This window comes from Mugil cephalus, chromosome 11 (genome assembly GCF_022458985.1).
Source record: "Mugil cephalus isolate CIBA_MC_2020 chromosome 11, CIBA_Mcephalus_1.1, whole genome shotgun sequence".
In the NCBI taxonomy this organism is placed as follows: domain Eukaryota; kingdom Metazoa; phylum Chordata; class Actinopteri; order Mugiliformes; family Mugilidae; genus Mugil; species Mugil cephalus.
The window spans coordinates 11,016,885-11,044,741 of record NC_061780.1 but is presented as its reverse complement, the minus strand read 5'-3'; the positions used below and the strand labels follow the sequence as shown (position 1 = coordinate 11,044,741).

Below are 27,857 nucleotides of genomic sequence, written 5' to 3'. Positions count from 1 at the left end.
ATAAACTGTAGCTCTGATTTCTAGACTTTATGGCTCCAGACTCAAAAGAAGATGGACGTAACCGATGCTGTATCTGATGGTGAACTCCACGTTCGGATTCGTTTTAGGCTGAGCTGAATATGTAGGCCTGGGTAATAAAAGCCAGCCTTGTTTACGCTTTTCTAAGGAGGCGTGCGTTTGTACATTTCTCCTTTCAAAAATATTGAAGGTGTCCAGGCCTATGCTTTGCGTTTTATTTATTTATTTATTTGTTTTTTTCCCATGGCTAACTTGTTTTAGAAAATAGTCAAGGTATTGTCCTTGGGTATTTTAAAATCTAAATATACCCGATATAACTCATAGATCTAGGTATACCGTCTCGCGTTTTGCACTTGCATGTGTTTTGTTTTATGTATTTGTTGTTTGATTCCAATTCAAATACACGGATTTCTGAAGCGTCACGGTGCGATAAAGACCACTGAATGAAATACTATACATTCTTTTAACAACATATTTAAAACGCACGTCTTAAAGGTGCACTGAGTGCTTTCTTCGCGGGTAGAGTGAATGGTAGGTGTTGACTCGAGACTCGTATGATGTGATTCTAAGGGATGGGTGTTGTGTGCGTGAAGGCCTTGGAATAAGCCTGCGTTTGCTTGACAGGTAAATGAACAAAGAAACTCTTGCCAACCCTGTAATGACACGATATCGAGATTAATGTCCTAATGCAACCTATTAGGTAACAAACTAATATATAAGCAAATGTTACTCCGGGACATTGTGCAGCGGTGGCGCTTTTGCTCTGCTTTAGTGTGCATGCGCGTCACCTTTTTTAATCCTCAACAGAGCCTTTGCAATAAAAATAGTCTGGGCGCAATCACATAGACTATTCACGCCCAAAATTATAATCTGGACGCCTCTGAAAGTAGGGACTTTGTGTCGGCCTGACCAGCAATGCGACGAGATGAAACGCTGTCTTCACTTCTGCTGGACAGTCCATGAGGAATTTTAAAAAGTGTGGTCCAATAATACTTGAAAGGTGAAGAGACCAAAAAGTCGCACAGGACATTTTGGATCTTTGATGCTTCCCAAGCTTCTCAGAGGCACCTCTAGAACCCTTCATTTTACAGTGCTGTAAAAGTGGCTATAAAGCTATGCATTTTGCATAATTGTTAGGGACAGCTTTCAACAACTGACTTGTCACACAAGGGTTGTTGTGGTTGGATTTGCATAGGCACCTCTAGGCTTATAGGCGGCGGTTTTGAGAAGATTTTGAGATTTTACTTAAAAAACCCTCTGATGCACCACTTTCCCCAACAGTTTCTTTTTACTTAGCCTAAAACAAAATATATGACACAGTGGAGTTGCCTGGTCGGACTGGGAGGAGTCTGTAGTCGCCTGGTGTTTTAATTGGCTGCAGGCTACAGTGAGAAGCGTGAGTATCAGTAATTATTCAGCAATGTTTTGCACAAGAAATGTCAGCCAGAAAGGGCTATCTTCATCCTCCGTCAAATTATACCACGACGATGTCATGCCCCAACAACCAAGCTGGAAATCCATTTTTCGTGGACTCTTTGATCAACGTGAGAACCGACAGTGGTCCATATTACCAAAGTAACAGCGTGTATTTGCCGCCAGCGTCGGAATATTCATATGGACTCTCCGGTGGCTTCCCGGGAATCGGTAAGCGCAACGAGCCAACGACACAAAGCGTGATCCCCTCCTCTGCTCCGTATGTTCAAGGGATGGAAACGTGGCTGGAAACATCGAGGTCTTGTCGGGTGGATCAGCCCAACGGCCAGCATATGGCTCCGTGCTCGTTCTCGCCGACCATAAAGGAGGAAAGCGCATATTGCCTATACGAGTCTGAAAAATGTCCTAAAGGAGGTACAGTAGATGACATATCCTACTCGACGGCATCATGCCCCGTTACCGGTAGCACGGTGCCAGTCCCCGGCTACTTCCGCCTATCTCAGACATACGCGACCAGCAGGCTTTATCATGATGTCCAGCCAAACATGAATCACTTCACTCTGCATCGACCTGCCCGCTTGGATAGCCAGCGCTCCCAGCCGTCGGCTGCTTCTGCAGAGCCGGAGAGCGTGGAGAACCACGAGGAGGCGCCTGTCCCTCCGCCCTGCGCCCCGGCCAGAGAGGAGGACAGTCGCCTGTCTTCGGAAAGCTCATCCTCCCCAGAACCCGCTGAGACATGCAGCGCGGACTGTCCAGAAAAGCCAGTAAAAGGTGAAGAGAAATCCAGCGTAGAAAAATTATCCAGATTTAGCAGACACGGAATATGTTATCTTCCCCCTTCTTAAAGCGTCTGTGATTTTTTTTAACCACAAAGAAATATACAAGGAAGAGTGCAGCTATTTTTAAACAGCCAGTTACTCACAGATCTGATCTGCGTTTGTCTCAAAATTTCCTTTATATGGCATGAGTCAAAATTGAATGATATTTAACCTATCAAAGGAAAGCTATAATAATTATTCTAGAAAAAAAGGCCCCTGTCTGGCCTTATACATTTATCACTGCAATATGTATTTTTAATAATTAAAGAGCGTATCAATTCTTATTGTATTTTTACACATTAACATTGATTCACATGTCCACTCCAATCTGCTTCAATCTGCCCTGCGCAGGACTCTGATTTCATTTGTCCCCTCATGAAAGGCACAGGCCTTGTTATGATTTCAACAGACTGTGCAGCCTGTGTTTTATGTCTTAATAAAGATGCAGTTGGCTACAGACTGCTTCTCTGGGCCAACACTAGTTTCTTGTAAAATACTGAATTGCACCTATGTGGGATTTTCACCAAGGTTACGTTACGCGCAAGGTAGTTTGTGCGTAAAATTTAAATATTACACAAATGACAGATAATCTACCGGCATACATGTACTCTACGATTGAGTAGCAGGTGTCACTTCAAATATTAGCAGGCATGCACCAAACCAAAAGCCCTAAAGAACTTGAAGGCGCTATTGTCATATTTGAACGTGGTTTGTTTAGTCTGGCCATTGAATTGCATCATCATATAATTTCTATAAATATATAAGCTTTATTTAATGGAGTTTGTCACACCTGTTGCCTAATAGCGGGCTCATTTTCTTTATAGGTGACGGGAAAATGGAAAGTACGGCTAACTGGCTCACAGCTAAGAGTGGTCGGAAGAAGCGCTGCCCCTACACCAAGCACCAGACTCTGGAGCTGGAGAAGGAGTTTCTCTTCAACATGTACTTGACTAGAGAGCGTCGCCTGGAGATCAGCCGCAGTGTGCACCTCACTGACAGGCAAGTCAAAATCTGGTTCCAAAACAGGAGAATGAAACTGAAAAAAATGAGCCGGGAGAATAGGATCCGAGAGCTCTCCAGCAACTTCAGTTTCTCATGAGACTGTCTGGGTCTTTGGCGCCCTCCTCCATCCATGGCAAGGACGCCTGTGCAGAGCCCCCCACCCAACTGTGAGAATGTCCATGGAGAACCTACTGCTAACTTATTGATTGTTGTCATTTCGAAATTTTTTGCTTTCACGTCTGGTTTATTTTGTCGTGGATTTGTATTTATAAATAGTTACATTTGTAACGTTGAACCATTTAAAATGTCCCTAATATGACCACAATGTTTCAGAGCTTCAGGCTTGTACATATTGTATATTCAACCTGAGTGAACCGTTGGAATTTGCATGCTGGACTAACCCTTGGGATACTTGTGTTACAGTTCCATGTAGGCCTTTATGTGACAGCTAAAGAACCCAAGAGGTTTGTTGAATATTTGCACACTTTGTTGGTCACATAATAAAAACCGTGCCTGCAACTGCATACTTCTTATTTTATTCACAAAGACGGACTATGAGCTGGGTGGCGTTAAATCCTAAATCTGGCTCAGACACAGTGCAAATTCCTTTGTGTTTGGACAGTGTCCGCTTTGTGCACAGTAAATATTACTGCAGTGGGTGATGTCCTTCACAGTTTAAGCCTGTAATAGATGTGTGGTTGTTGTGCACACGTTGCTGCTTTTTGTCTGTCTTTATATCAGACCTGAATGCACCGCACAAAGAGTGGGTTTCTTCCATCATATTCTACGAAATTTACTAAAATTCTGAAAACATTGCTCGCGGCTGCGAGGAAAAAACGACGGCAGTTAACCTTTTCAAATTGTGAAATGTGTAACTTAAATGTCTGTTGTATCTGGACCACTTAAAACGCTCGAGCTGTTGCACATATTCAGTAATATTTCCGTGTGAGTTCCGTTTGAAACTAGATTGTTAACATTATTTACAGATTTAAAAAAAAAAACATGTTAGAAGCATCTTTTTTGCAAAGATAAACTACACAATTTTATACACTTTGAATAATAATAATAATAAATCCTGAAGAGCAGAGCGGGCTGTTGAGTGGTTTAGGTAGTCTCATGTTGTTGGGCTAAATTATCTCTCCCACAACACGAAACTGCCTTGATTACCTCAGTAAAACTCGTCGCATGATGAAAAGTGAATGACTCTTAATTACTAACTGCATTTATTAATATTTTGGGGCCGACTACTTCAGACACATAAAAAAATATTATTCCAAAATGTGCATTCATGTGTTTTATTGCTGCGCGTAAAATACCTAGGGATGGTTCTTGCCATTCTTAGTGTCCACATACCTAACCCCTTAATTCTTTTTTTTTTTTTTTTTTTTGTTAAGAGAGAGACACATTTTTCCACAGCGTCTTTATATTAGGATTGCATATGTATGGGATTCTGAGCGCATGTGTGTGATCTTAATGGCAGGAAGTAAATAATGCAAGCTAGGAAATGAAAGGACTGAAACTTGTGTGCGTCCAGGACAGGAGGAAACGACAGACAAGGCCTCGGTTATGATCATTGCAGTCTGCCAGTTGCCTCGAAATGCCGGATGCGTCTGCTTGCGCTAGAGAAAGGACACAAAGGCTGAGCTTTATTGGTGATATTTAGCTTAGACAGCCAGGTTGTAACCTTAAGAAAAACAACCCAATTGCCCGTGATAAAAAGGACTGTTATATAGCACCCAAATAACCGCACCCCACTTTCCGCTTTAGATTGCCTTCAGAGTGGACATACAGCCCTATAGACGCAATATGTGCATCTTGGCCCTATATGGTTAAGTATTGTAAAATCCAATGATCCTTTATATTTGCTCCATGTGTTAAAAAAAGATGTTTGAAATATTTTATAATATAGTCATTAACATTGACCAGATTTTTTTTTTCCAAAGTAAAAGTTTTATAGACGAAATCATTAAATTATTACAAGTTTATTTATTTCATTTTTATTTTGGAGAATAAATAACTCCATTAACTTTTTATGAATATACACTTTTTTTGGGGAGGGGGGGGGGAGGCTACTTGGTGATTCCACAAATTGACCCTCTAAAATAATATTACCCCATTCACAGCTCTGTTCGATCACTGCAACACGAGAACTCTTGACAAAACTCACACCGTTTATTGCTTATAAAACGAAATATTTTCCAATAAAGGCGCGGGGATTTGCTATTAAAATATGGTGGGGAAAATGGTGGCCATTTAGCTGAGCAGTAGACTGATTTATTATTTATTGTTCTGTCCCACGGTCACGTGTTTGAGGCACCCTATCCAGTCCTGGGCAAGGTTCAACTTATTGGACGCATTGAGCTTCTAGCTGGTGCACGACAGCAGCACCTTAACATGCAACGAATGTGTTTTTTCTAAACATCGCCGGACTGTAACGCGCTCTTGTTCTGCTTTGCATTTCTTTGCAATGTCGACGCTGGGGACTAGTTATTATGTTGACTCGCGCATTCTTGCCGAGCAGGAAGATTTAGCCCCGAGGTACTCATCATCTGCAGGGGTGGAGCAGGCTATGGTCACCGAATATGGCGGACAGGAGTCTTGCCCTTTGCAGGCGAAATCCTCTATTTTTGGTGGGTCTTGGAGCACCATCTCCTCCCACCCTCCAACCACAGCCACTCCGACCTATATACATCACCACTACACGGGCGGCGACAGCGATGGCATGTTTACGCGCTCCTGGGCGTTGGACCCGGTTTCTGCGTCCCTCTGTTTGACGGGATTACCGTCGACAGCCATGCACTATGAGATAAAACCCGAGCCGGTGATTGGGAGTGCACAATGTACGACTTTAGAGACGCACACACCTCTTTTGTCTGACATTGAAAACGCGTCCCTCGCCGAGATTCCCTGCGAAACCTCATCCACGTCTAAAGCCACTGGAGAAAACCCACAAGGAGAGGAAAAGAGGGAGGTAGATGCAAGTAAGCGATGCAGTGGCTTTCATTTCATTCTGGTGTGATTTGTGGTCTAATTTAGATGGAGCAAATTCATTTTAAAATTATTGAGAATATGGACGAATAGTTTGGGATATTACAGAACGTTTAGAGTTAAAAATGTCATAAAATTGATAGAGGAAGTAAAATTGTTCAAGTCGTTCAGACCAATAACTAGGATAAAATAGGATATTTTCAGAAGGATATTGACGCACTGTGGAAAATACACCAAAATATTTGGTGATCCTAATCCATTCAAATTCTGAAATTGCTCATCGTAAACTAAAAACCAAAAAATGTTTTTCCTGTAAAGGAAACTGTCTTCCTTGTCCTTAAAACAGACTAGTCTTGTTTTAAACCCGTATTGTTGAGAACGTTAATTCTCCTGTGTCGTGGTTTTGACTCCCTGTTTGCAGATGACCCATCGTCCAACTGGCTTCAAGCAAAGCCCACGAGAAAAAAGCGTTGTCCTTATACAAAGCATCAAATCCTCGAACTGGAAAAGGAGTTTCTGTTTAACATGTACCTCCCCCGGGACCGTAGATACGAAGTAGCCAGGGTCCTGAATTTGACCGAGAGACAGGTAAAAATCTGGTTTCAGAACCGCAGGATGAAGATGAAGAAAGAAAACAAAGACCGAAGGAGAGACAGTTAACTGGTTCTGGGACGGATGGTGGATTAGAGCGTAAATGGTGAAGGGGGGAGGGTTAGGGGAGGCCTGTCCTTAATATTCCTAACCTGTTACACATGTTGTTGTAAAGTTAGTGCTGGGTGGGTTTTTTTTTTTTTTTTTAATTATTTTTTATCATTTTATTATTATTGTTGTTGTTGTTGTTATATGATATCTAGTGTTTCATGTTACATGTGAGAAGACTGAATTTCTCATCAGAATTTACATGTGTTGTGTTTTGGCGCACAAAGATAAAAGTTTAAATACTTAAACGCCATTTGTAATTTGCATGAAATGATCCTTGACTACCTGAATGTCCCTCAGCTACCTATTTGCAGCGTTTAAGTTATTATTATTATTATTGTTATTATTATTATTATTATTTGCAACGTTAGGTGTTTTTTAGCTGTCAGGTTTTGATGCATTTGTGAAAACACTGCGCACACACTTGAAATACCTCGTCGTTGTTGATTTCAACCAAAATAAAGTGTAGTTTGTATAGCACCTGAGAAGAATGATTACGTTTTATTCATTTGTTGTAATTTTGCACTTTAAGACTAAAAACGTGCTTTATTTATTTATTTATTTATTTATTTATTTTTAAAAAGTACGTACACAATCAACAACGAAATAAGATGACGCCAGCAGTGTTTGTCATAAAACACTACATATGTTAACCAAATAGTTTCAGCCAAGTTTGAAGTGAAGAGAGAAAAAAAAGAAACAAATAAATGAACATGTTTTAGACTATTACAGGGGGAAAAACGATAAAAACGGACTTTTACTAGATCTTCTGGTTTGTAGCCATTGAGCTTTATGGCGCAAACAACCCAAGTGAGCCACCAAAACTTCCCAGGGCCTGCCAAGCTTCTTTTTTCTCTCTCTCTCTCCTCAGAAAAGTTTCTGTCAATCTTGCGTAAAGTTTCATTTCTATTGATAATATGTGCATGGTCCTGTGTGGACGTGATACGATTAGTTAACTTATATAAATACGGCCCCAACTCATTTTTATTTATTTATTTATTTATTTTTTACTCAAGATGGAGACCATGGCCACGGAGACGTGTATTGTCTTTAATCTGTAGACTGTCTACGAAACAAGTTGGCGCGTCACCTAATCACAGCGTCTATGTTTGGAGTTATTTGAAAGACATTTCTGGCCTTTGTTCGCCTTACAAACTGCACTGGACGACCTCTGCAATAAACCACAATCACAGACTAAACTGTTTATAAGGTGCGAAAACAGCAAAGCATGTATGTAGAGGCTCTGTGACAGCAGTAAAGCTGCATTTCTGATGAGGCTCGGGCAAACAGTCAAATATGTAACGTGGCTGGAAGGCGGCCCTGCAGCACTGGGGCAACACTCAGAGAATGGGTGGGTGTGTGTCAGGAGTGCAGATGGGCCCGTCCTAAAACGTCTAATTGCTTTACAACCACCTACCAACAGTCTGACGGTCTCGGTGCAACATGCATTTTGTGGATTGGCTGCAGAAAGAGCTCTCAGACAACAGAACGTGTGCCACGCACCGAAACCTCCTAAATGTTCACCACTTCATGATCAGAAAATGTTTACCAGTAGTTGAAAGGGGGAAAAAGTAAAAACCAGCGAGATAGCCTTGAAGAATTTACACGAGAACAATCAAAAACTGTCCTGGTGGCGGTGGTAAAGCACTGTGCTTTGCCGAGTGCTGCTGCGCCCTGACCGCCAGCAGGTGGAGGCAGCGGCTCATCTGAAGAACAAACTGGATGACGGGTTCAGGGAACACTAACCTCCACCAGTCTTGCGGTTACAGCTAAAAAAAAAAAAAAAAAGAAAAGAAAAAAAGAGGGAAAAAAGCATGCTCTGTTAATTTTCTGCTTCGGTTATAGTCATCTAATTTAAAAGTTACCTTGTTTGATCTGAGGTTCTTACTCCTTTGTCAATTCTGGCAAAAAGCCAAGTAAAACACTTTGAAACAGTTTGTTTGCATCAGTGGAAATCACACGTGTCTGCATTTCACTAATTGCACAAGGGATTTGAAATGATATTAACATGCATGTTGTGTGAATTCTTACATGCTCGCACTTGGATTAAATCACTCCGCTGATTCTATTTACTTGACACGGGATCGAGTTTGTCTTCACACATCCTCAGATGAATCTCTGTGTTTTTGCTACTGTGCTGGACATCCTCCTCCCCCCCTGGTAAACTTGAGAATGGGGGACATCTCAACCCTTCCCGCTCTCTCTCTCACCATTCCTCACTCGTCCTCACCCATTTCTCCACCTCTCTCAGCCAAAAAAGGTAGTCCACATGTAGCTCGTTAAGCCCTCTTTGTGAGAGAAACTGAGTTTTTGAAGACAGGCGGATATTCCCCGTTTCCAAAAAACACAAGTTGTGACATACCATCTGTAAAGTCTCTCCCGGGCGCTTTAACACTGCTGTGTGCAAGTGGAGGATCCCTTTAAGTTAGAAATTGGAGCTTCCATACAAACACCCATACAGCGGGAAAACAGAAAGTAGCTCGGATCTTGTTTGCTGTGACCTCCCCTGACCCCTATACATCAAACCTCATGACACCACCACTGGCAGAGGAGGCCAGTCTGGAAGGGAAGTTCAGGGGAGTAAAGTCATGAGCACAAGGGGTCTGTTTCATCTCCTCCTCCTTCTCACTGCCAATAGTTTGTTGTTTTGGTTGAATCCAAAGTGGATGTGCGTCTGTGCCGGTAGAAGCCTGGACGTTTGGCAGATGTGAAGTAGTGTGATAACACCTCAGATTAATGCAGTTTTCAGGGAAAAGACTCATTGAGTCCGCTTTTTTTGTTTTTTTACTCTCACCGTCACACGCCATTATTATTTATTCATCAATGCTAGGTCGGTTTTTAATATGGGCTTCTTTTTTCTAAAATCCTTTTTTGTGCACTTTTTTTGACTTTGACTTCACCTGCAGGGCAACTGAATATTAACCTTTAACCAAAGGGCCAAAGAACTGACAAACACGCCGACTGCTTAAAGTGGGTTATAGGTAGTAGAGGTGTTGATACTATCTGTGAGGATGAATGATGTCATCTATTTCTTTCTTTTCATTTGCAGAGAAGATGAAAACAACAACAACAACAGCAAAAAAAAAAACAAAAAAAAAAACGTCGGTTATGTTTTTTCTTTTTTTTGTCTTTTTTTTTTGTTTAATTGTCACGATATTTCACAACAGCTTGCCAAACAGCTTGATTTGCAGACTCACAATGCGCATGAAGTATCAATCACTTCTTCCCATGAATCCAGGCGGTTCAATAAATAAAATGATAATGTGAAATGGAACATTGCTTTGTTTCCAGGACACACACACACACACATATATAAATGCTCGGTTGACACTTAGTGATTTTTTCCCAGATGAATTACAATGTGAATTAAATGCACATCTGCATGTGCATGTAAATACATCTATGATGCAACGTTGCTGACGATAACGAGATGCAAAACACAACAGTAATTCCATCAAACACAATCTCAAAATATTACAAAAATCACGTCGGTTTTACAAATACTAAATATCTGAGATGGATGTGTGTGTTTGTATAATTGTAATATACGACAATTAAATGTGAGCGTTTACAAGCTTGAAAAAAAAAACAGATACACATTATGTAATTACTCAGATTTTATTAAAAAAAAACTGGGTTAACATTTGCATCACACTCAATAGGCTATATGAAATTAGTAGTATGCTGGCAATGTAATTGAAACATTCTCCTTTAAAAACAACCCTGGTCGCGTATTTGGCCTGCTTGCCTCCCAGATGTCTCCTGGCGTTTCAGAACAGACGGGAACCGTGCCTCCCCTGTTTATCCAGACACCGTCTTCTTGTCTGCATTCGTTCAGAGCAAACAGCAAAATGTGGCTTCTGATCATCGAAGTCTGAGCAGGAAGAACACAAATCAAAAAAATCAAAAACGTATTTATTTAAAGCGTATTACTGGGGTCAAACGTTGCAGGCATTTCGTTTTTGAAATATGTGGTTGTGTCTTATTTAAATCTGTGCGTAATGGCAAATAAATAGTGTTCATATGAACCAAGATTTATATAGGACATGATGGTCAAAAGTCAGACTGGATTAATATGATCGGTTTATACAGGTATTTGAACACAGTCACTGATAAACAGATGGGGTTTGGTAGTAAATTGTTAGATTAAAAAATGGAGTGCAATTTATTTCCCCTTTAACCTCATTATATCCCAGAGGTTATATTATGACACTATAGTCTCATATTTGGAATGCACCCTTGTCCATCTATTATAATTATTGAAAATGCACAATTACATGCAAACAACTCAAGTATTTCATATGAGCTTCAATAATTATTTTAGTCGCATAACAGGCCAGAGGAAGAAAGACTTCTACTGGGTGTCTGACAGAGAGAAAGGTATGGTAGTGAATGGGATTTCTGCTGAATGCCAACACCCACTCACCTCAGCAAACAAATGATCCCACGAAAAAGCTGCTCCGTTCGTTTCTCTGCTAAATCCATTCCCCTCTTCTGTCTTTCTATGCGCCACTATAGTCCTTTTTGCAATCGAAAAACATGATAGTTTCTTCTTTCCGCTGATTTGTCGTGTTTTTTTTTCTCTTTCTCTCGTAAAAAAAAAAATCGTTGTGCGTAATGGTGGTGCCTCTCATCTTGCACTCAACGCTGCTTTAAAAAGAAATCCTGATAATTCTAAAATGAAAGCTCATCCAAGAGCCTACGGAGAGGTTGTCCTCTTCCTGGCCATATATGATCTAAGTGAGATGGTTCAAATGTGTTCTTAGGGCAGGAGCTGTCAGACCTTTTGGCGAGAAAGATTGATCACGCACAGGCTACCAGGGCTCTTTGTTTGGAGTCCCAGTAATAAACAGCCATCAGATCTCCACCTTTTAGCTTCAAATTGCTACAGTGGCAAATCATCTCTGCGCCACGCCATGCTGTAATGCTGAAGTGTGTGAATGGCGGCTTAGGTCAACAATGCCCTATAGGTGAAATAAAATAAATGCAATTGGAAGTTGGACAGGGGCTTATAAACTGCAAAATGGTGACACATGCCTGGCGAATAACCCTGCTGCTTTCTCAAATTGACTCAAGTTTCAACGATAAAAGTTAAACATAATATATTGGATAGCCTAGGCCTACGCGTCAAGCTGTGCCAACATTTGATCAATGCAAACTCACACGGAAATCTATTAAAAATTAATCTCACTGTGTCTCCCTTGCTCCCTCTCCCCGGTGTATGCGTGTGTGTGTATGTGTGTCTGTGTCTGTGTTTGGGGGAGGGGTGGACATGTTGTTGGAAGTGTGTGTTGCGGCTTTCCTCGCCAAGCAAATCTTGTAGAGACTCCCAAGATTAACGCCTTCCGCGCTGATAACGACTTGGAGGTTGGTCGCATTATGAGACACAAATGTGGCTGCTGCAATGATTTGTGGGGCACATATGAAACACACGTGTACGCTCGCGCGCGCACTCTCGTGACAGGCTGCGCGGACGCGCAAAAGAAGGCACGGCTTTAGGGGGCATTTTCGTGGGAGTGGAGTGGAGTGGAGTGGAGGGGGGGCAGTGGTGAACAAACTGACCCAAAAAGATGTGTAAATAAAGCAACCCCTACCCTCGGAATGAGGCGTTACCCCTCAGACTTTCTCGATCAATCACAGGGGACAGTGGCTTCTTTTGATAAAAACCCCAAATTGTCATTGGGCAGATGCAATCATGTGACAAGCAGCACGGACTAATTCCGACCATGTCCTCATGAAAGCAATAGTTTATGGCACAGAGGTCTCCCCATACGACTAAAACCAGTTTAGTAGTTTGTGGAAAATAAAGAGCGTATTAATTTTTTTTATTATTATTGCTTCCCCCTCCTGAATTAACTTGGAATCAGCGACCTTTCAAGACAAGGAGGAGGAGATGAATTACGAATTTGGGCGAGAAAGTGGTTTCATCAACAGCCAGCCGTCGCTCGCTGAGTGCCTGACATCTTTCACTAACCCTGTCGGTGATGCATTTCAAAGTTCATCAATCAAGAGCTCGGCGCTTTCACAGACGACACTGATTCCTCCTCCTTTTGAGCAGACCGTCCCCGGCCCGAACCCGAGCATCCACCCACGCCACAGCCGCACTAAGCAGGCTCTGAAAGGCAGCAGCCCGCTGCAGGATGTCTCTCTACCCCCGGAGTACCCGTGGATGAAGGAGAAGAAAAGCATCAAGAGGAACCAGGCTGCTTCTGCTCCTTCCTCTTCTTCATCTGCAGCTGCAGCTTCTGCTAGGACGGACTCTTCGCCGCTCTACTTCTCCCCCCAAGGCAAGACATGATGATTTATAACCTCCGAGTAAAAGGCTCCTCATTGTCTGAGGATTCCCCTCTGCAAAGAGCTGCATCCCGGGCCTTGTGCAGCGTGGGCGTCCTTTTGAGCCAGTAGAGGATTTTGATTTAAGCATGCTTAATCTCATCAACTAACGCACTGACTTGTGATGCAGTGTAAGAGTGTTAATGTTTGACAGTAATGGAGAGTGATAGATTATTCTTACAGGGGCCAGCAGCTGGCATGAACATTAATCTTCACCCTCCGTCCTGTCCTGTCCACGCAGACCCATCATATTCTGCCTCGGGCCCATAAATCTTCCCAGCCCTGGCGCTTGCTTGCCACAAGTTTCACCCCACAGATCCCCTCGCACAACAGTGTCACTGTTTTGTTTTTGATCTGCAGCCTTTCTGTGACTAAAAAAACTTTTTTTTTTACATATATATTTTCTAGGTTCACCTGAGATACCAGAGAGCGATGTCGGCGGCGCAGGGGCATCCCGGAGGCTGAGGACAGCGTACACCAACACCCAACTGCTGGAGCTGGAGAAGGAGTTTCATTTTAACAAATACCTGTGCAGACCCAGGAGAGTGGAAATAGCCGCCTTGCTGGATTTATCCGAGAAGCAGGTGAAAGTGTGGTTTCAGAACAGGCGGATGAAACACAAAAGGCAGACCCACAGCAAGGAGAACCGGGACAGTGAGGGCAAATACGCGTGCCTGGACGACGGGCCGGAGGACGAGTTTGAGCAGGCGGAGGACAGCAGCGCAGCCGGGACGCCCCTGGAGAGGGAGAGGTATTTCCACCAAAATACCTTGACTTCACAGCATTGTCAGAGCGGACACAATGGGGAGAACCAAAGCCCAACTGTTACCCCTTTGAGCAGCAATGAGAAAAATCTGAAACATTTTCCAAACCCGACACCCACTGCTCCCGTCTGCGTGTCAACAATAGGCCCGGACAATGATCATTCCCCGGTCCTGGACGTGTCTTTGCAGGATTTCCAAATTTTCTCATCCCCGTCCTCTTTCTCGCCGAGTTTGTCAGATTCACCGCAAAGTCCTCTGCCTCTGTCATCGGAAACTTTCGACCTATTTTCCGAAACACTCACAACAATCGACCTGCAGAACCTGAGCTATTGAAATGTTTAACTTAAACTCTTGTGTTCACTCCATGTACTCAAATTTAGCGCGAGGGCAAAATTAGTAGATCTCAAAGATAAGGTAAGTTAAAATAAATAAATAATAATAATAAAAAATGGGCTGCTAAAAATATTACACGTTTATTTTTATATCGATTTAAACTATAATTGAGCACAGTATTTTTCTTGAAATAAAACTTTACATTGATTGGATTCAACTGACTTTTGGTCTTATTTCACAATAAGTTTGGAGAGATTTTTTATTTTTGTTCCATACTTGAAATTATATATATAAAAATAATAATAATTAGAAGAATAGCTATAAAATTAATTATCAGTATAAAATGTTGAATAGAAGCTGTTTTTTATATTTTATATCTAAACTTCCCACAAATTAGTCTAAGTGATGTAAACGCATAATTGTAGGAATTTATTATTATTATCATTATTATAATGACGGGTTCGGATAACTTGTGATACGGCATTTCTGGCTTAGTTCCTCCAAGGCAGAACATACAAAACAAACACGCAAAAATCCATCGCCTCTGTGAAATCTGCAGCGAGAATTGCCTGCTAGTAGTCCCAGGCCAAAAGCTACGACTTTCCTTGGCTTTCTAATTAAATTTTATTGCCTATAAAACTCACAGGACTGAGGGTGCTTGTTTATGACCTAATCCGCAATGTAATACAATCTATTTGGATTAACAATCGCGCCTTTCCCCGTTGTGGTTTCCAAAAGTAGCTGTTTTTCATGATTTTAAAATATTACACATTTTACGCAGGATACTTTTCCCCGAATTGATATTTAAATGCACATTATAAATCGACCATGGAGCACCATTCAACCAGGATAATGTATTTATTTATTTTGACCATCCATTACACTTAATAAATGTAAAACTGAGGTACATTTATGACCATCTGCGTCAGAGCGTCTTCGTCCATTTTCTCATTTACTGCTGATGGAATTTTTCACACCGACCAGTTGATCCTCGAGTACACGCACAGAGGCGTTCTCCACAATGGAAAAAAGCAGATGTGTTTTTTTATGATACCCACTACATGTTCAAGAGAAATGCTTGATAGAAAAACAAAAAAACTAATTTATAATTCTACGAGTCCCAAGATTAACAATGGGACTGATTAATTAGTCCGAAAAGAGTCTGCGGGCGGTGGGATACGTTTATAGGCTCAGGATTTCTATACTCGGCGTGGTGCATGCTCTCATACTGGCTAGCAATAAAAACGTGGAGGTGGGTGGTGAAGTGCTATTCCTAGTGACGAATGGTTGTAAGTGATTCTAATTGTGCATAATCTGGGAGAAAAAAAAAAGCAGAAGCAGCAGTTTAAGTTTGGTGCTGAATAGGTCATTGTATATTAGGACCACACTGTTTCAGTGTTTACACAAGAAAACTAACAATCACAAATACATCTCCTCTTACGTTCACTTCCCCTGCTCAAACTTGGACATTTACTTCTCAGCATTGTGTTTTTCACGCTGCAGCGTGGTCAATGCGCTGAGAGTGGATTACAAACTGATAATGAGTGTGATGAAAGGGCCAGGGACCACTGGAAGGGAGGTGTTTTTGAGGTGACAGGCAAGTAGAGGAAGCTTCATGGGAAACTAGATATGAGACTGTGCCAGCGGATCCCTCCCTCCACACATATACACACACCCACACACACACTCACTCACATAGAGGTCAGAGGTCAAGCTGGCTCTCCGCTCCTCTCCAAGCTCGGAGGAACCGCTGCCAGGTCAGGAGGGGGTCAGGTTTTGAATGACCTGGCTCTCAAAGAATGTATTGGCTACTCTGAGGGGGCTGAACAGGAAGTGACATCAGGCGAGCTATGCCTCAGACATCCACGGTGAGGAGTGAGATTACGCGTCACAATATGATAACCGCAACATCTGGAAGTGTAAAACCTAAAATAGAAATGTGCCTGTGCAGGAGGCTACTGTTGTACTGAGTAAAACACACGTTCACCTCCACGCTTTGGAACTGTGGGCTGTTAAAGAGTCTGTGAACAAACATCCTCCCACACCTGCAGCTACACTACAATCTGAAACCCCACATGCCTGCCAGAGCTGACATTTCTGACTCACTTCTTCACACCAAAAGCCACAAGTTCAAAGGCTTGGTCTTTTCACCTAGATTGGGTAATGCTCCCTGTCAGACCTTGGCTAAAAATGACTGACATCTTTATAAACAATATGACAAAAAACTATTTTTTTTTCCTTTAATACACCAGGAGGCACAGAAACTTGGTGTAATAAGGAGTGACGTTTATTTTGTTTACTTGCAGTAGTGGGTTGTTCCTGAGGCGGAACTAGTGTCACGCTGAATTCATATTGTTTTCACAAACATCCAACATGTGATTAAGGATTAGACCGGTGCAACAGTCGTTGCACAGATACCTTTAAACGTCTGGAAGAGTTGGCACGGGATCATTCAGGACAGTGGGTCACTTGACTGTTAATGATCCTCGTTTAGATTTACAGTGTTGACACCTTCATAAACTCCACGTGCTGGCATCACTGCAGCCAACGAGTCAGTCATGGCGCGCGCACTTGAGTTGCCAAATAAATATTATCTGAAATCAATCACAAATATGATCGCGGTGTTTATGCCTGGACTTTATTGTCCCGTTAAGACCCATTAAAGGATCAACTCTCCGTCTTCAGTGGCAGAGAATAAAGGGCAATAAACGTCGGCGCAGACGCGTAGACGCTTGGCTGTTTGTCCTGCAGCGGCGGAGCTGTGCGGGTCACTGATAAATAATTAACACATTAACTTCCGTATTTCTGAGCCTGGGCTGCTTCCGTGTGTCAAGTTCCCCCCGCAGCTGCAGGAAGGTCCATCGCCTCGGGCTACACTCTCCGCTGGTGACAATGCGCGCGATTCCCGAGGAGTTAGCGAGCCTCATTTCAGGTAAAATATCCGTTCGTCGTTGTCTTTTCGTGCCTGTTGTTTCCTTTAAGACGCGTTCACTGGGTGTAGTTTTTTTTTTTTTTTTTTTTTTTTTTTTAAACGGACGGTTTGGCGAAAGAGGAAGCGCAGACCCTGTAAGGACAAACTTTTTCTTTTTTTCTTGTCCAGCAAAATGTCACCAACACACACCGGTGTTGGTGTTTCATTCAAAAATTCTGCTACTGATGATAACAAACTATGAGGATTCTCACGTTAGGCTGCCTCTTTGAGTGTTTTGGTGTCTCGGACGATGTCCACCAAGAATGGACTTTTTGACTGCTAAACAAACAAACAAACAAAATGCATCACACTGAATTAATGCTTTATCTGTCTTTGTTTAGACCTAGAATATTACCTCTCCGATGGTTTAAAAGGGGAAACTTTAAGCAAAAAGGCCAAAGACAAGAGGGAAGCTTTAATCAAACGAATCAAAGAGGTCAAACTCGGGTATGTCTCTAAGAACCAAACATTTCCTGTTTGGGAATATTCTTACAAATCTTGTGGAAGGTTGTCTATTTTCAAGCTGTTAATATCCATCTACTGCCTCCCCAACAGTTTCCCACATGATTTCAAGGACAGAGGTGAGTGCTGGCCTTTCTCTTTGCTCAACAATGTTATACGCCTAAACCTGTGGTTGGTACCCACAAAACAGGCCTCAACATGAATGCAAGAGGTTTCTACTACAAGCAACTGAACGCTATGATTGCTTCTGCTCTAATATCTGTTTGATTTTTTATTTATTTATTTTTTTTGTATTGTATTATTGTATATTTGTCATTATATCTGAATAGTTTTCAGCTTTTATCCTCTTTCACACTAACTGCCATCACCTACACACACAACAAGCTGGGAGCCACTGTATTAGGCCGTAACGTGTCCACTGTGCTCACTGCAGTAGTTGGAGATGACTCGGACTGTGAGGACGACGTTGACAGCAACAATGACGGAGGGTCTCTGCATTCTGAGCGCACAGACAAGGACGATGAAGGCGGCGATGGTAAGGGTTCCAGGGCCAACCTGCTAACTGCTCACAGACCACGGATTAACGTATTTAAAGGCTGAACCTTGGCATGAAAATATACACATCCTTGCGTCTGCTCCTTGGAGAAAGTGACTTTGAGTGGCACAATGAGGGAGACATTCCAACTGTAACTTGGCAACATACTTGGGAAGCAATTTGGGGACTCAACTGCTGCTCCCACCATGTCCCTCTCCCCACCCCTTTGACAGCTAGAGCATGCTTTATTGCTCTCAGCCATGGTCTGAGGATTGGAAATTACTGCCACGGCTGAAATTTGAAGAAATAAAAACTCATTCCCATTAATCCGATGTGCTCAATGATATCAGTCTATATATAAGGGTTTAGGTTTGTTTTGTTTTTTTAGACAGAGTATCAGGGAAATCCTTGTGAAACGGCGATTAGGGGACTGGGGTTTATGAGCTGTGAGCAGCTGCCAGTTTTATGGCTGCTCTTTCACACAAAGCAACTTTGACACAGCATTTGAACATTTGCATTGAAGTTGCACGGTGCGAGGGGTACCTCCTCCAGTGAGAAGTTAAACATTGCTTAACGTAGCCTCCGTGCCTTTTGCCAGCCATTTCCACGTCAAGTAAACGCATGCACGATGGCGAAGACCCGAAACCCATGTAGAGATGTTTTATCAATTACTTTTAAAGGCAGTAACGTGGATGGGATCAGAGAGAATGCTTATTTTTCTGGGTTTCTTTAACTCTTTTTGCAGGTGCCCAGCAGTCCCCACCTGTGGCGGCTCAGGACCTGTCTGTCTTTAAAGCAGGATATCTTGAGAAACGCAGAAAGGGTTAGTGCTTTTTTTTAATTAAATACACATAAGGCTGTATGATTTGTAAAAAAAAAAAAACAGATGTTGCCTGTACACTGAAGTATAAAAGATGTCAAATATTTACTGAAGTCTGAATATACGAGGTCTGGATATGGACAAAAGGGAGACAATTTATGCAGACATGATATTACAGCTCAGTGGAGGAGCTAACAGGAAGCCACTGCCTATATTCACACAAGGATCCCTCTTGTCTACTTTTCTGGTTGTCGCTTTGCCTCCACAGATCACAGCTTTTTTGGCACCGAGTGGCAAAAGAGATGGTGCGCTCTAAGCCACCACACGTTCTACTACTATGGCAGCGAGAAAGGTACTATATATTAACTTTGTGGTTTTTCTAACAATATCGCTGCACCTGTATCTGAATATCTGAACCACTGCTGACTTTTTTCATTTTTTTGCGAACCAGACAAGCAGCAGAAGGGCGAATTCAGCATAGATGGGTACACGGTCAAAATGAACAACACCTTACGCAAAGACTCGAAGAAAGACTGCTGCTTTGAAATTTCAGCTCCAGACAAGCGAGTCTATCAGGTGCGCACGCCGAAAAACAAATGTGCACTCGAGATGCTTGAAACTTGGCACGTCGTGTGCGGCCGTGCACTTCATTAAATCTTTATTTTAAACACCCGTTCATTCATGTGACACTGCTGCCTTTGCAATAGCTCGACCTGATGTGCATATTTTAAAATTCTAAGCGAGTCTTTCTATTCCATGCGGAACATTTTGCCATGCATAAATGTGGTATTATTTGTTTATGTTAATTAATATATGTAAGACTGCTTATTGCACTGACTGCAGGTTTCATTTCTCTCCTCTTTCATTGCAGTTTTGTGCGTCATCAACCAAAGAGGCGGAGGACTGGGTGAAAGAGATAGACTTTGTCTTGAAAGGTTTCCAGCCATAAGAACATTTTACTACTATCTTTAATCTCAGTAGCTCATAATTTTGGTTCCAATTTCAAATATTTTTCTAATATGAACAAAGTTGGTTCAATTTATCACAGAGCTGGTGAACGAACAGACATTGTGTGTGAAACAAATACGTTATTCCTCCGATTTTAGATATGAGTGGCGTCATTCCAGAGGAAGACGACGACGATCAGGAAATGTACGATGACGTTGGAAACAGTGAGCCAATTGACGAAGATATCTACGAAGTGCTCCCAGGTCAGACCACATTTGAGATTACAGCCTCCGTCTATGGAAAATTAACAAATTGCACACACAGGATCTGTCTGATGGGTTTTGCTTTTATGCTTCTACCATTTAATATTCATCTGAGGTCAGTTAACACTAACCATAACAGTTAATTAATACATCACTACTTTTTTTTTTCTCGCTTCTCCAGAGGAAGAAGAGCCCACTCCAGCAAAGGCTCCACCAAAAGTCGAGCCAGGGAGCAAACCTCCTCTTCCCCCTCCTGCTGCTGCTACTACTGCAGGTACACAGCGCTGGCATCTGTGTCTAAAGACAGAGCGGTTTATTCAATGAATTCAAATGTGGTAAAATATACAGAATTGACGAATGGGAAGAGAGCGGGTCGTCAAATAATCAGCCTGTTTTTTTTTCTTTGTCACTGTGAATACATTAAGTCATCTAAAGCTGCCGTTAAGAAAGAGAAGTGCCATTTACAGAGGAAGTTCTAGTAAACAAGCGCAACTGAAAGTTAACACAACACTGGAAATAACTTGCCCCAGTTGGCCAACTTCCTTTTACTATAAGTGTTGTTATAATTCAGTAAGCGCAAGAATGGTTTGCTATATAAATTTCCCCGTCTTCTGAGTCTGTACAAATATTCTTATGATTAATACGCACTCAGGGTCACCACCAAACTCAATATGGCCCCATTCCAGATGAATAAATTAGTCGGGAAGTGCAAACACCAGCTGCCAAGACAATAGCTGTATTCAAGGTCCATACTACAAATTGATTTTATGCAGTGTGCTATATCAATATTTATAGTGTACTACTATATATAATAGTTATTTGTTTTTCAAAGCTCTGTGAGGAGGTGCTTCACCACAGATTTGGCTCAACTTTTTAGAACTCTGTGCATCACTTGTGAAAAACTCTCTTCTGGGACACAGCCATCTTCCTACCTTTGCCCATGCTAACACATTAGCTTCAGGCTCTCCACTGCCTCCTGTTGGTCGGGCTCCATGCTAGCAATCCCCAGCTGTGGCCACGCTGTAGACATGAAGTGATTACTCTCAGTAGAAAATAAAATGCACCGTATGTTATCACCTTATTTCCCATTTTCTCCTCCCAGTCGACAAGAGCACCGACTACCAGAACTTCTACCAGGGATTATGGGACTGTACAGGGGACCACCCAGATGAGCTGTCCTTCAAACGTGGAGATGCCGTCTACATCCTGAGCAAGGTACGGATAGAGTAACCCTGGGTGTTGGCTGTAAACTGTTGATTTGTCACCTGGTGAGTGTTTTCTCTGTGCATGGACAGCCAGGATTAGTTAAAACCCAACTCTAATGCAAAAGTTTGCCATGAGGTTTTGCAGTCAGAGTGCCTCAGCTGGTCTCAGACCACCTAAAGTGAGTTATTTCTAGGCCCTCAGAGGAACTGACTATTCAGATCCTTTACTGGCAGCGTCTGGCCCACCGCCTAGAGGTAGATGGCTGATGGTAAGAGGCAGACTGGGCTAGATTCTTTCTCTGGCACTCTGACGGGGATTAGCTGTGTCACAACGGAAACTGTTTTAGTGCTGTTGGCGGAGGCCGGGCTTTGCTGGCACACAGCACCATTCCATCACTTCCATCTGGACTGTTTCAGCACGCTGTCGCTGCTGCCATGCCAGGCGGTGAGCAGCCCTCAGCCCACACACCTCTCAGACGTCTCTCTCACCTCTCCAAATAGGAATGTGTGTTCTCAGGAAACCCAGGCTTAGTCCGCCACTCTATTCAGAGCAGGTGAAGACGTGTAGTGGACGCACAATTTCCGAGGCTTGTCAGCTAGGCATGGATGGGAGAACTGAGGGGCCGTTCTTTAACTTCATTATGTAACCAAACAGAAGCCCTTTTGTACTTAACTAGTTCACATGGACGTAGAATGGGGTTTTGTTGCGATAGGTTTAACAAACTTTTAATGAACCACAGGGCAGAAAATAAGTAGTGGATTTTTACACTTTACATAAATGCATGCCAAAACTTGTGGTTTAAAATGAAAAGAAAAAAAATGTGTGAAATATGCTCAATCTAGCCAGGCTTTATTTCCTGTCTGGTTTGGTTTCTATGGAGCATGGAGTCAACTGAGACATGCTGTTGTCAGCTGGCCAGGTCCCTTTTCATATTCAAGTCTGCCATCTAGTGGCATGTTAAAGCAAAGAAGTCCTGCATGTCTCCCATTAATCAGAAGAATAGAAAGAGAATGCTTTTATTTTGAAATGTTTTATTTATTTATAGTCTTTATTCATAGGTAAATCAAATTACTACTACCAACTACCCTTTTATCCAGAAGTGTTGGGAAACCTCTGCTATCAGTTGATTTCATTATCAAATTATCCTTGGTTTATAAAATGTTAAAAAATAATCAAGCAAGTCTTTCACAGCCATGTCTGAGGTCACACCTTTATTTTTTATTTATTTATTTTTTGCTCTAGGCTCGGTTCCAAATTGAGAAAGTTTGAACTTTAAATCTTGGGAACATTTGTTTTTTTATATATATGTATATATGTAAATTTTATCAGTGAATAATGAATCGCCAGAGTTGTTACTTTCCTGATCAATCGATGGATTGATCCTTCCGCACTAATGGAAGGACAAAAATGCACAAAGCAGACAGACCTATCGATGCTCATTGACCAAATGCCTCTTTATGACTCCTTCTTGGTGCGCCGAAAAAAGGACCAAGAATCAAGTTGCCCTTTCACTTAGACTGGGAGTGCCATTAGCTGAAACCTTGGTGTTGGGGGTTGTGGCCTGCTGCGAGGGCAATGACCATAAAACCTGTCTGGACTGCAGCAGCCAGCTGCAGCTGAAGGGACAGCCGACTCCTTCTCCCCCCCCCACACCACCACCACCCTCCCATCACTCCCTCCTCCACCATTCTCCTTTCTCCCTCTTCCGTGCATCCCTCCCCCATTCCGTAGCCCAGAAATAGCTGTAGTGTTACAGCTGTGAGACCCCCCAGTCAGGACCTGGGAGAGGGTGTTGTCCGGATATGCTGCCCCCCCACCCCTACACCCCCCGCCACATTGCAAGTGAAAAACTAATTACGAGGTGACTCCTTAAAACACGATGCAATGTTGCTGTTGTTGCTGCAGGTTCTTTTAAACCGCTGCGCCGCGAGCTTTTCATTTTATGGATGTAATGCAATTAGAGGACAGTGGTGTTAGCCAGCTTAGGATATTTGTGTTAATGCGTGTGGTGTCATTTGCCATCCAGGGCTCTATGTGTTCTCATGTTGTGTCCAGCACTCACTTAAGCGTGACTTATTTGTCAGGCAGCCAACTACACAATGAGGTGTTGCCGTTTTCAAAGGCTAACGGCAGGAAGTCATAACCTGCACACACACACACACACACGGACGCACACACACACACACCTCATGTCTGCATGCAATATTATCCCTCAGAGGCTTGGGATGAAATGTAATTTTCATCATGTTACAGATAAATAAAACCGAGCCGACACCTTTTGTCTGTTCACTGTTGGTATGTTGTTTAATTTCCTGATGTGTCGTCTGTGGAGTTGTGCCATTAACAGAAAGTCGAGCTCCTCTTTCGCTGACATGATGAATGGCCCGTCACCAGACGACTGTCAGCGTTAACCCTCGCTGTTATTATTGTGCTCTTCCTGTGTCCAATACCACCATCTGATCGCTTACATCCATTGCTCCCTCTCGGGAATAACTGGACACAGATGTGGCCCCCTCCTCGTCCTCGAGTTCGGGCTTGGATTTGAAACATTGTGCAGGCTTGTCCTCCTTGAGCCTTGTCAGAACGTGAGCTCCGGTTCTGATTCATGTCTTGGCGAGACTTTGATGTGAGGTCAGGCTTTTGTCCAACGAGAGCGATAGAGAAAGAGAGACTTATTCTCTTCTCGTGTCAGATCTCTCCTCACTGTGCCCTCCTCACATCTCAGCATGCTGACAGCCATTTGGAGCTATTACTTGTCACGCTGTGACAGATTTATGCGTGATGTGCTCTATGTGCACTGAGGGTTTTTTGTGTGGAGTGGAGGGAAGTGTGTGCAATCTCAAAACTGACACCAGGTATTGAATCTGGTCTGAAAGTGGAAGTGTAGAGCCGTTGAGCGTACATAGATGGTACCGAGTGAACAATAACAACATCAACAAAAAGCCAAAGAATTTTCTAAACAGCCAGATGTGAAATTCGTAAGTGTAACTTGTGATGGATGTAAGAGGATTGATCCAGTCTTATTAACGTTTCTCCTGCCTCTCTTGTTTCCAGGAGTACCAGAGCTTTGGCTGGTGGGTTGGGGAGAAGAATGGAGCTATAGGCATTGTGCCCAGAGACTACCTGACGGAGCTGTATGTTCTGTGAACGGTTTATTCTTCTGCTTGTTTGCCTAGTTTAATAAACCATCTGTATTATCATTGATACTTTTCCAGAACATTCCACCCATGTCCACTGCAAAAGACAGATGAGTCGATGATTCTTGTGAATGTAATACATTTGTAGTATTTTTCTAAACCATATGCTCCTTGCATCGCTGGGTTATATTTATTTTCTGTTCACCGGGCAATGTTTGATACCCTTTCATGCACTGCTTTTGGCAAAAAAATAATAAAGATTTAAACACATTTGTTGGACCTGAATCATTTTTTTTTTATTATTGGTTAACCTGCTTGTTAAACCACAAGGTGGCAATAGAGTCTCTTCAAAGGTTAGAAATGAGGATCGCCACAAAGGTGCTGAAGGAAGGCACAAGGACCACATGGCAGTTTTTTTTTTCTTTTTTTTCTTTCTGCCTTGGGGAAACAAGTCTTGACATGATGATTACGGTCCAAATTAACAGCACGAGTCAAGAGGAAGTTCAGGTTTTGAGTATTTACGGGCGCGAAGAAACCTTCAGTGTACAGTTAAGCCACTGTCAATATTATTAATACTAAAATATGTGTGAAAACTTGATATATGCACGTAACCTTCTGGTTATGTGGACGAAGATGCTTTTATTTATTCAAGAAATGAGTTTATTCATCTGGTCAGCACTTTTGTTCCGAGCATCAAAGGGACACTTTTTTGTTTTATGGCACCAGGGAGACTTCGCTGGGCAGAGGATCACGGCGCGGCAGATGGTTGGTTGCGCTGCATGCCTGAGTGAAACGGCTGAGGTGCACTAATAAGACAGCCAGCCACCCCGATAGCCGGGATGCTTATCGCCCTCCAAGGGGCTGTTTGACAGCAGGCGAGGTGGCGTTAGCTGGCCATATCCCTCTGAGGTTACATACGTACTGTACATATCTTTTTACAGCCTCCTCACAGAAATGCCAAAGTTATACCACAATTTTCATCTCTGAGGGTGATGCACTCGTCTTTGGTTGGATGGAGACAAAGGGGCCTTGTCAAGGTTCCTTCAAGGTTGTGAGAAAATGGGAAGGGGGAAAAAAATGCATTCATTAACCAATAACTCACCATATCTTTCTCTCCTTCTTCCTCTCTATTTTTTTCCTTGCTCCTGTCCCTCTGTTTTGTTCCCGTTGAGTGATGAGCTCGTCCTCTGTCCTCTGGGTGACATTCAAAGCCAACATAAATCCTGCTCTTTACGGTACAGTGCAGCAATAAACCTTCTCTACTAATTGGAGATGTAATGAATTACCATAATTAGTTATTGAATATACTACTCTGAGTTTAGAGAATTTTTGTGTGTGTTAGGACAGTAAGGGAAGTAAATAGAAACTATAAGACAGTCAACCACAGAAATTACGTTGATCATGCACATGTTCAGAGTGCTGGTCATCCAACTCATCAAACACTTGTTTTTAATTCATAAACACAAATATTACTGACGCAGTGCTTAAGAGCCCATCTTTTAATGTTTGGCAGTGGGCGAGGTTGCCAGAGGCTAAATATTGCCTTTCATTTTTATGTGCCAATAAAGGATTTCCTTAATGGATGTCAACTTCACCCCCGTCTCCTGTTAGATTTGGACAGCCACATCTTCAGAATATACAGGTTCTTTTATTGCAATTTAACATCAAGATATAATGTTTCAAAGATAAATGCCACCGTGTCATTAATCTGCGGGGCACTAAATTACACTAATGATACCAGGATATCACTAATTAATACTTTCGACCATAAAAACACACTTTCAACGGCCAAATGTATATAGATGGAGCTACTCAGTAATAATAAATAAAAGGGGATTTGCTGAGAAAGATGATGGAAATATATATATATATATATATATATTTCCAAAATAATACACACACACACACACACATATGTATATAATATACAGTATATAAGTCAGTTTATACCGATGCCTCAGAATTTAAATAATTCTGTTAAACCTTACTTAGCAGAACTTTCAATAATTATAGACTGTGTGTACATATATACATATATATAAACAAATACAAAGACGATATCACCCTGCTTAACTTTGATGAATATGATTATGTACAATCATCATTTTATACGGCCCCCCCTGAGGCTGGTGAGAAGGCTAAAGGCTTGATCTATACCACTTTAGAGAAGTAATCTTGATCAAGCTGTCAGCTGTTTCATCTGCTCTTTAACCAGGTCACTCAGCAATAGATCACACCACAGCTTCATAGAGAGTTTCTGTCAGGAATAACACAGCCTTATTTATGTGGCATCCCCTGGCATTTTGCAGGAAATGTATCACCTCTCCAACTGGCCCTATGTCAGCATTCCATTAAAGCCTCTTCCCCTTGGTCTAAATCTTAAAATCTGAAATAGACATTTTTTAAATGCAAGTCACTCTTAATTGGGGTCAGTTTCTGTTAACATAACTCAGGACAGCTGACAAATTAAGGTTTCCTCAGCTGGGTAATGACATTGTGGGGAGACGTGGCGTATTTAAAGCGAAAGCGAACGATCGTGACAGGCCGCTCTGATAAATTCACATTTCTGCAATTTGCGGCTTATATTTCTATTTATTTTAGTGATTTTCCAATATCTAATGTGTAATGTTATGAGCTGCACAGCAGGGTTAGGTGCAGGCCAGTAAATATGGGTCTAGACGGGTCATTTATTGCCAGCGCCACGCCCACCTCTCTCACATGTTATCAGCGCCTACTTGCTCCCCTTGTTAATAGCCTTCTGGGAGCTGCAGACAGTAATGTCAGGGGAAGCCCTGTATATCTCCGGAGCAGGAGACGCAACTGACTCCAGGACTCCAGGACTCTGATAATCAACCAATCTACAGGATAGTAGCTTAAACACCATCACACCCCAGTTTGTATTTTAAACAAATAGAGCTGCTATTGCCGCACGGAGAGGCTTGTCATTTCTGTCATATGCTGTGTGCATCGCTTTTACAAACAGGGTGTGGGGTTGAGAGTCCAGGCTGTCAGGCAGGCAGGGTAGAGCTATGCGCTGACATGTCGCTCAAGATAAATTAGACTTATCAAAGTGACAGGTGTTTGTCCGCGCGCTATAAACACCTCCCACACCTCACCCCCGAGACG

The 27,857-nt window shown here is 42.4% G+C and overlaps 4 protein-coding genes across 5 annotated transcripts; all 4 read left to right on the top strand.

Annotated features, from left to right (window-relative positions):
• Positions 1-49: 49 nt before the first annotated feature.
• Positions 50-3,796, top strand: hoxa10b (homeobox A10b). Its single transcript, XM_047599869.1, has 2 exons — positions 50-2,223; positions 3,095-3,796. Exons 1-2 carry the CDS (start codon positions 1,455-1,457, stop codon positions 3,367-3,369), a joined length of 1,044 nt encoding a protein of 347 aa, XP_047455825.1. The 5' UTR covers positions 50-1,454; the 3' UTR covers positions 3,370-3,796.
• Positions 3,797-5,421: 1,625 nt separating this feature from the next.
• On the top strand, positions 5,422-7,439 carry hoxa9b (homeobox A9b). Its single transcript, XM_047598986.1, has 2 exons — positions 5,422-6,253; positions 6,682-7,439. The coding sequence occupies exons 1-2, from the start codon at positions 5,740-5,742 to the stop codon at positions 6,918-6,920; spliced, it is 753 nt and encodes a 250-aa protein (XP_047454942.1). The 5' UTR covers positions 5,422-5,739; the 3' UTR covers positions 6,921-7,439.
• A 5,214-nt stretch (positions 7,440-12,653) lies between these two features.
• Positions 12,654-14,601, top strand: hoxa2b (homeobox A2b). 2 transcript variants are annotated; one of them, XM_047598907.1, is made up of 3 exons: positions 12,655-12,936; positions 13,018-13,246; positions 13,701-14,601. In XM_047598907.1, the coding sequence occupies exons 1-3, from the start codon at positions 12,853-12,855 to the stop codon at positions 14,387-14,389; spliced, it is 1,002 nt and encodes a 333-aa protein (XP_047454863.1). In that variant the 5' UTR covers positions 12,655-12,852; the 3' UTR covers positions 14,390-14,601. The 2 variants fall into 2 exon arrangements, with proteins under 2 accessions (XP_047454862.1, XP_047454863.1); XM_047598906.1 differs by having other exon boundaries at positions 12,654-13,246.
• A 2,563-nt stretch (positions 14,602-17,164) lies between these two features.
• skap2 (src kinase associated phosphoprotein 2) lies at positions 17,165-25,001 on the top strand. The gene is made up of 12 exons (XM_047597645.1): positions 17,165-17,321; positions 17,702-17,807; positions 17,916-17,941; positions 18,256-18,357; positions 19,103-19,180; positions 19,446-19,529; positions 19,629-19,753; positions 20,049-20,112; positions 20,284-20,388; positions 20,570-20,662; positions 21,491-21,603; positions 24,649-25,001. The coding sequence occupies exons 1-12, from the start codon at positions 17,282-17,284 to the stop codon at positions 24,739-24,741; spliced, it is 1,029 nt and encodes a 342-aa protein (XP_047453601.1). The 5' UTR covers positions 17,165-17,281; the 3' UTR covers positions 24,742-25,001.
• Positions 25,002-27,857: the final 2,856 nt, after the last annotated feature.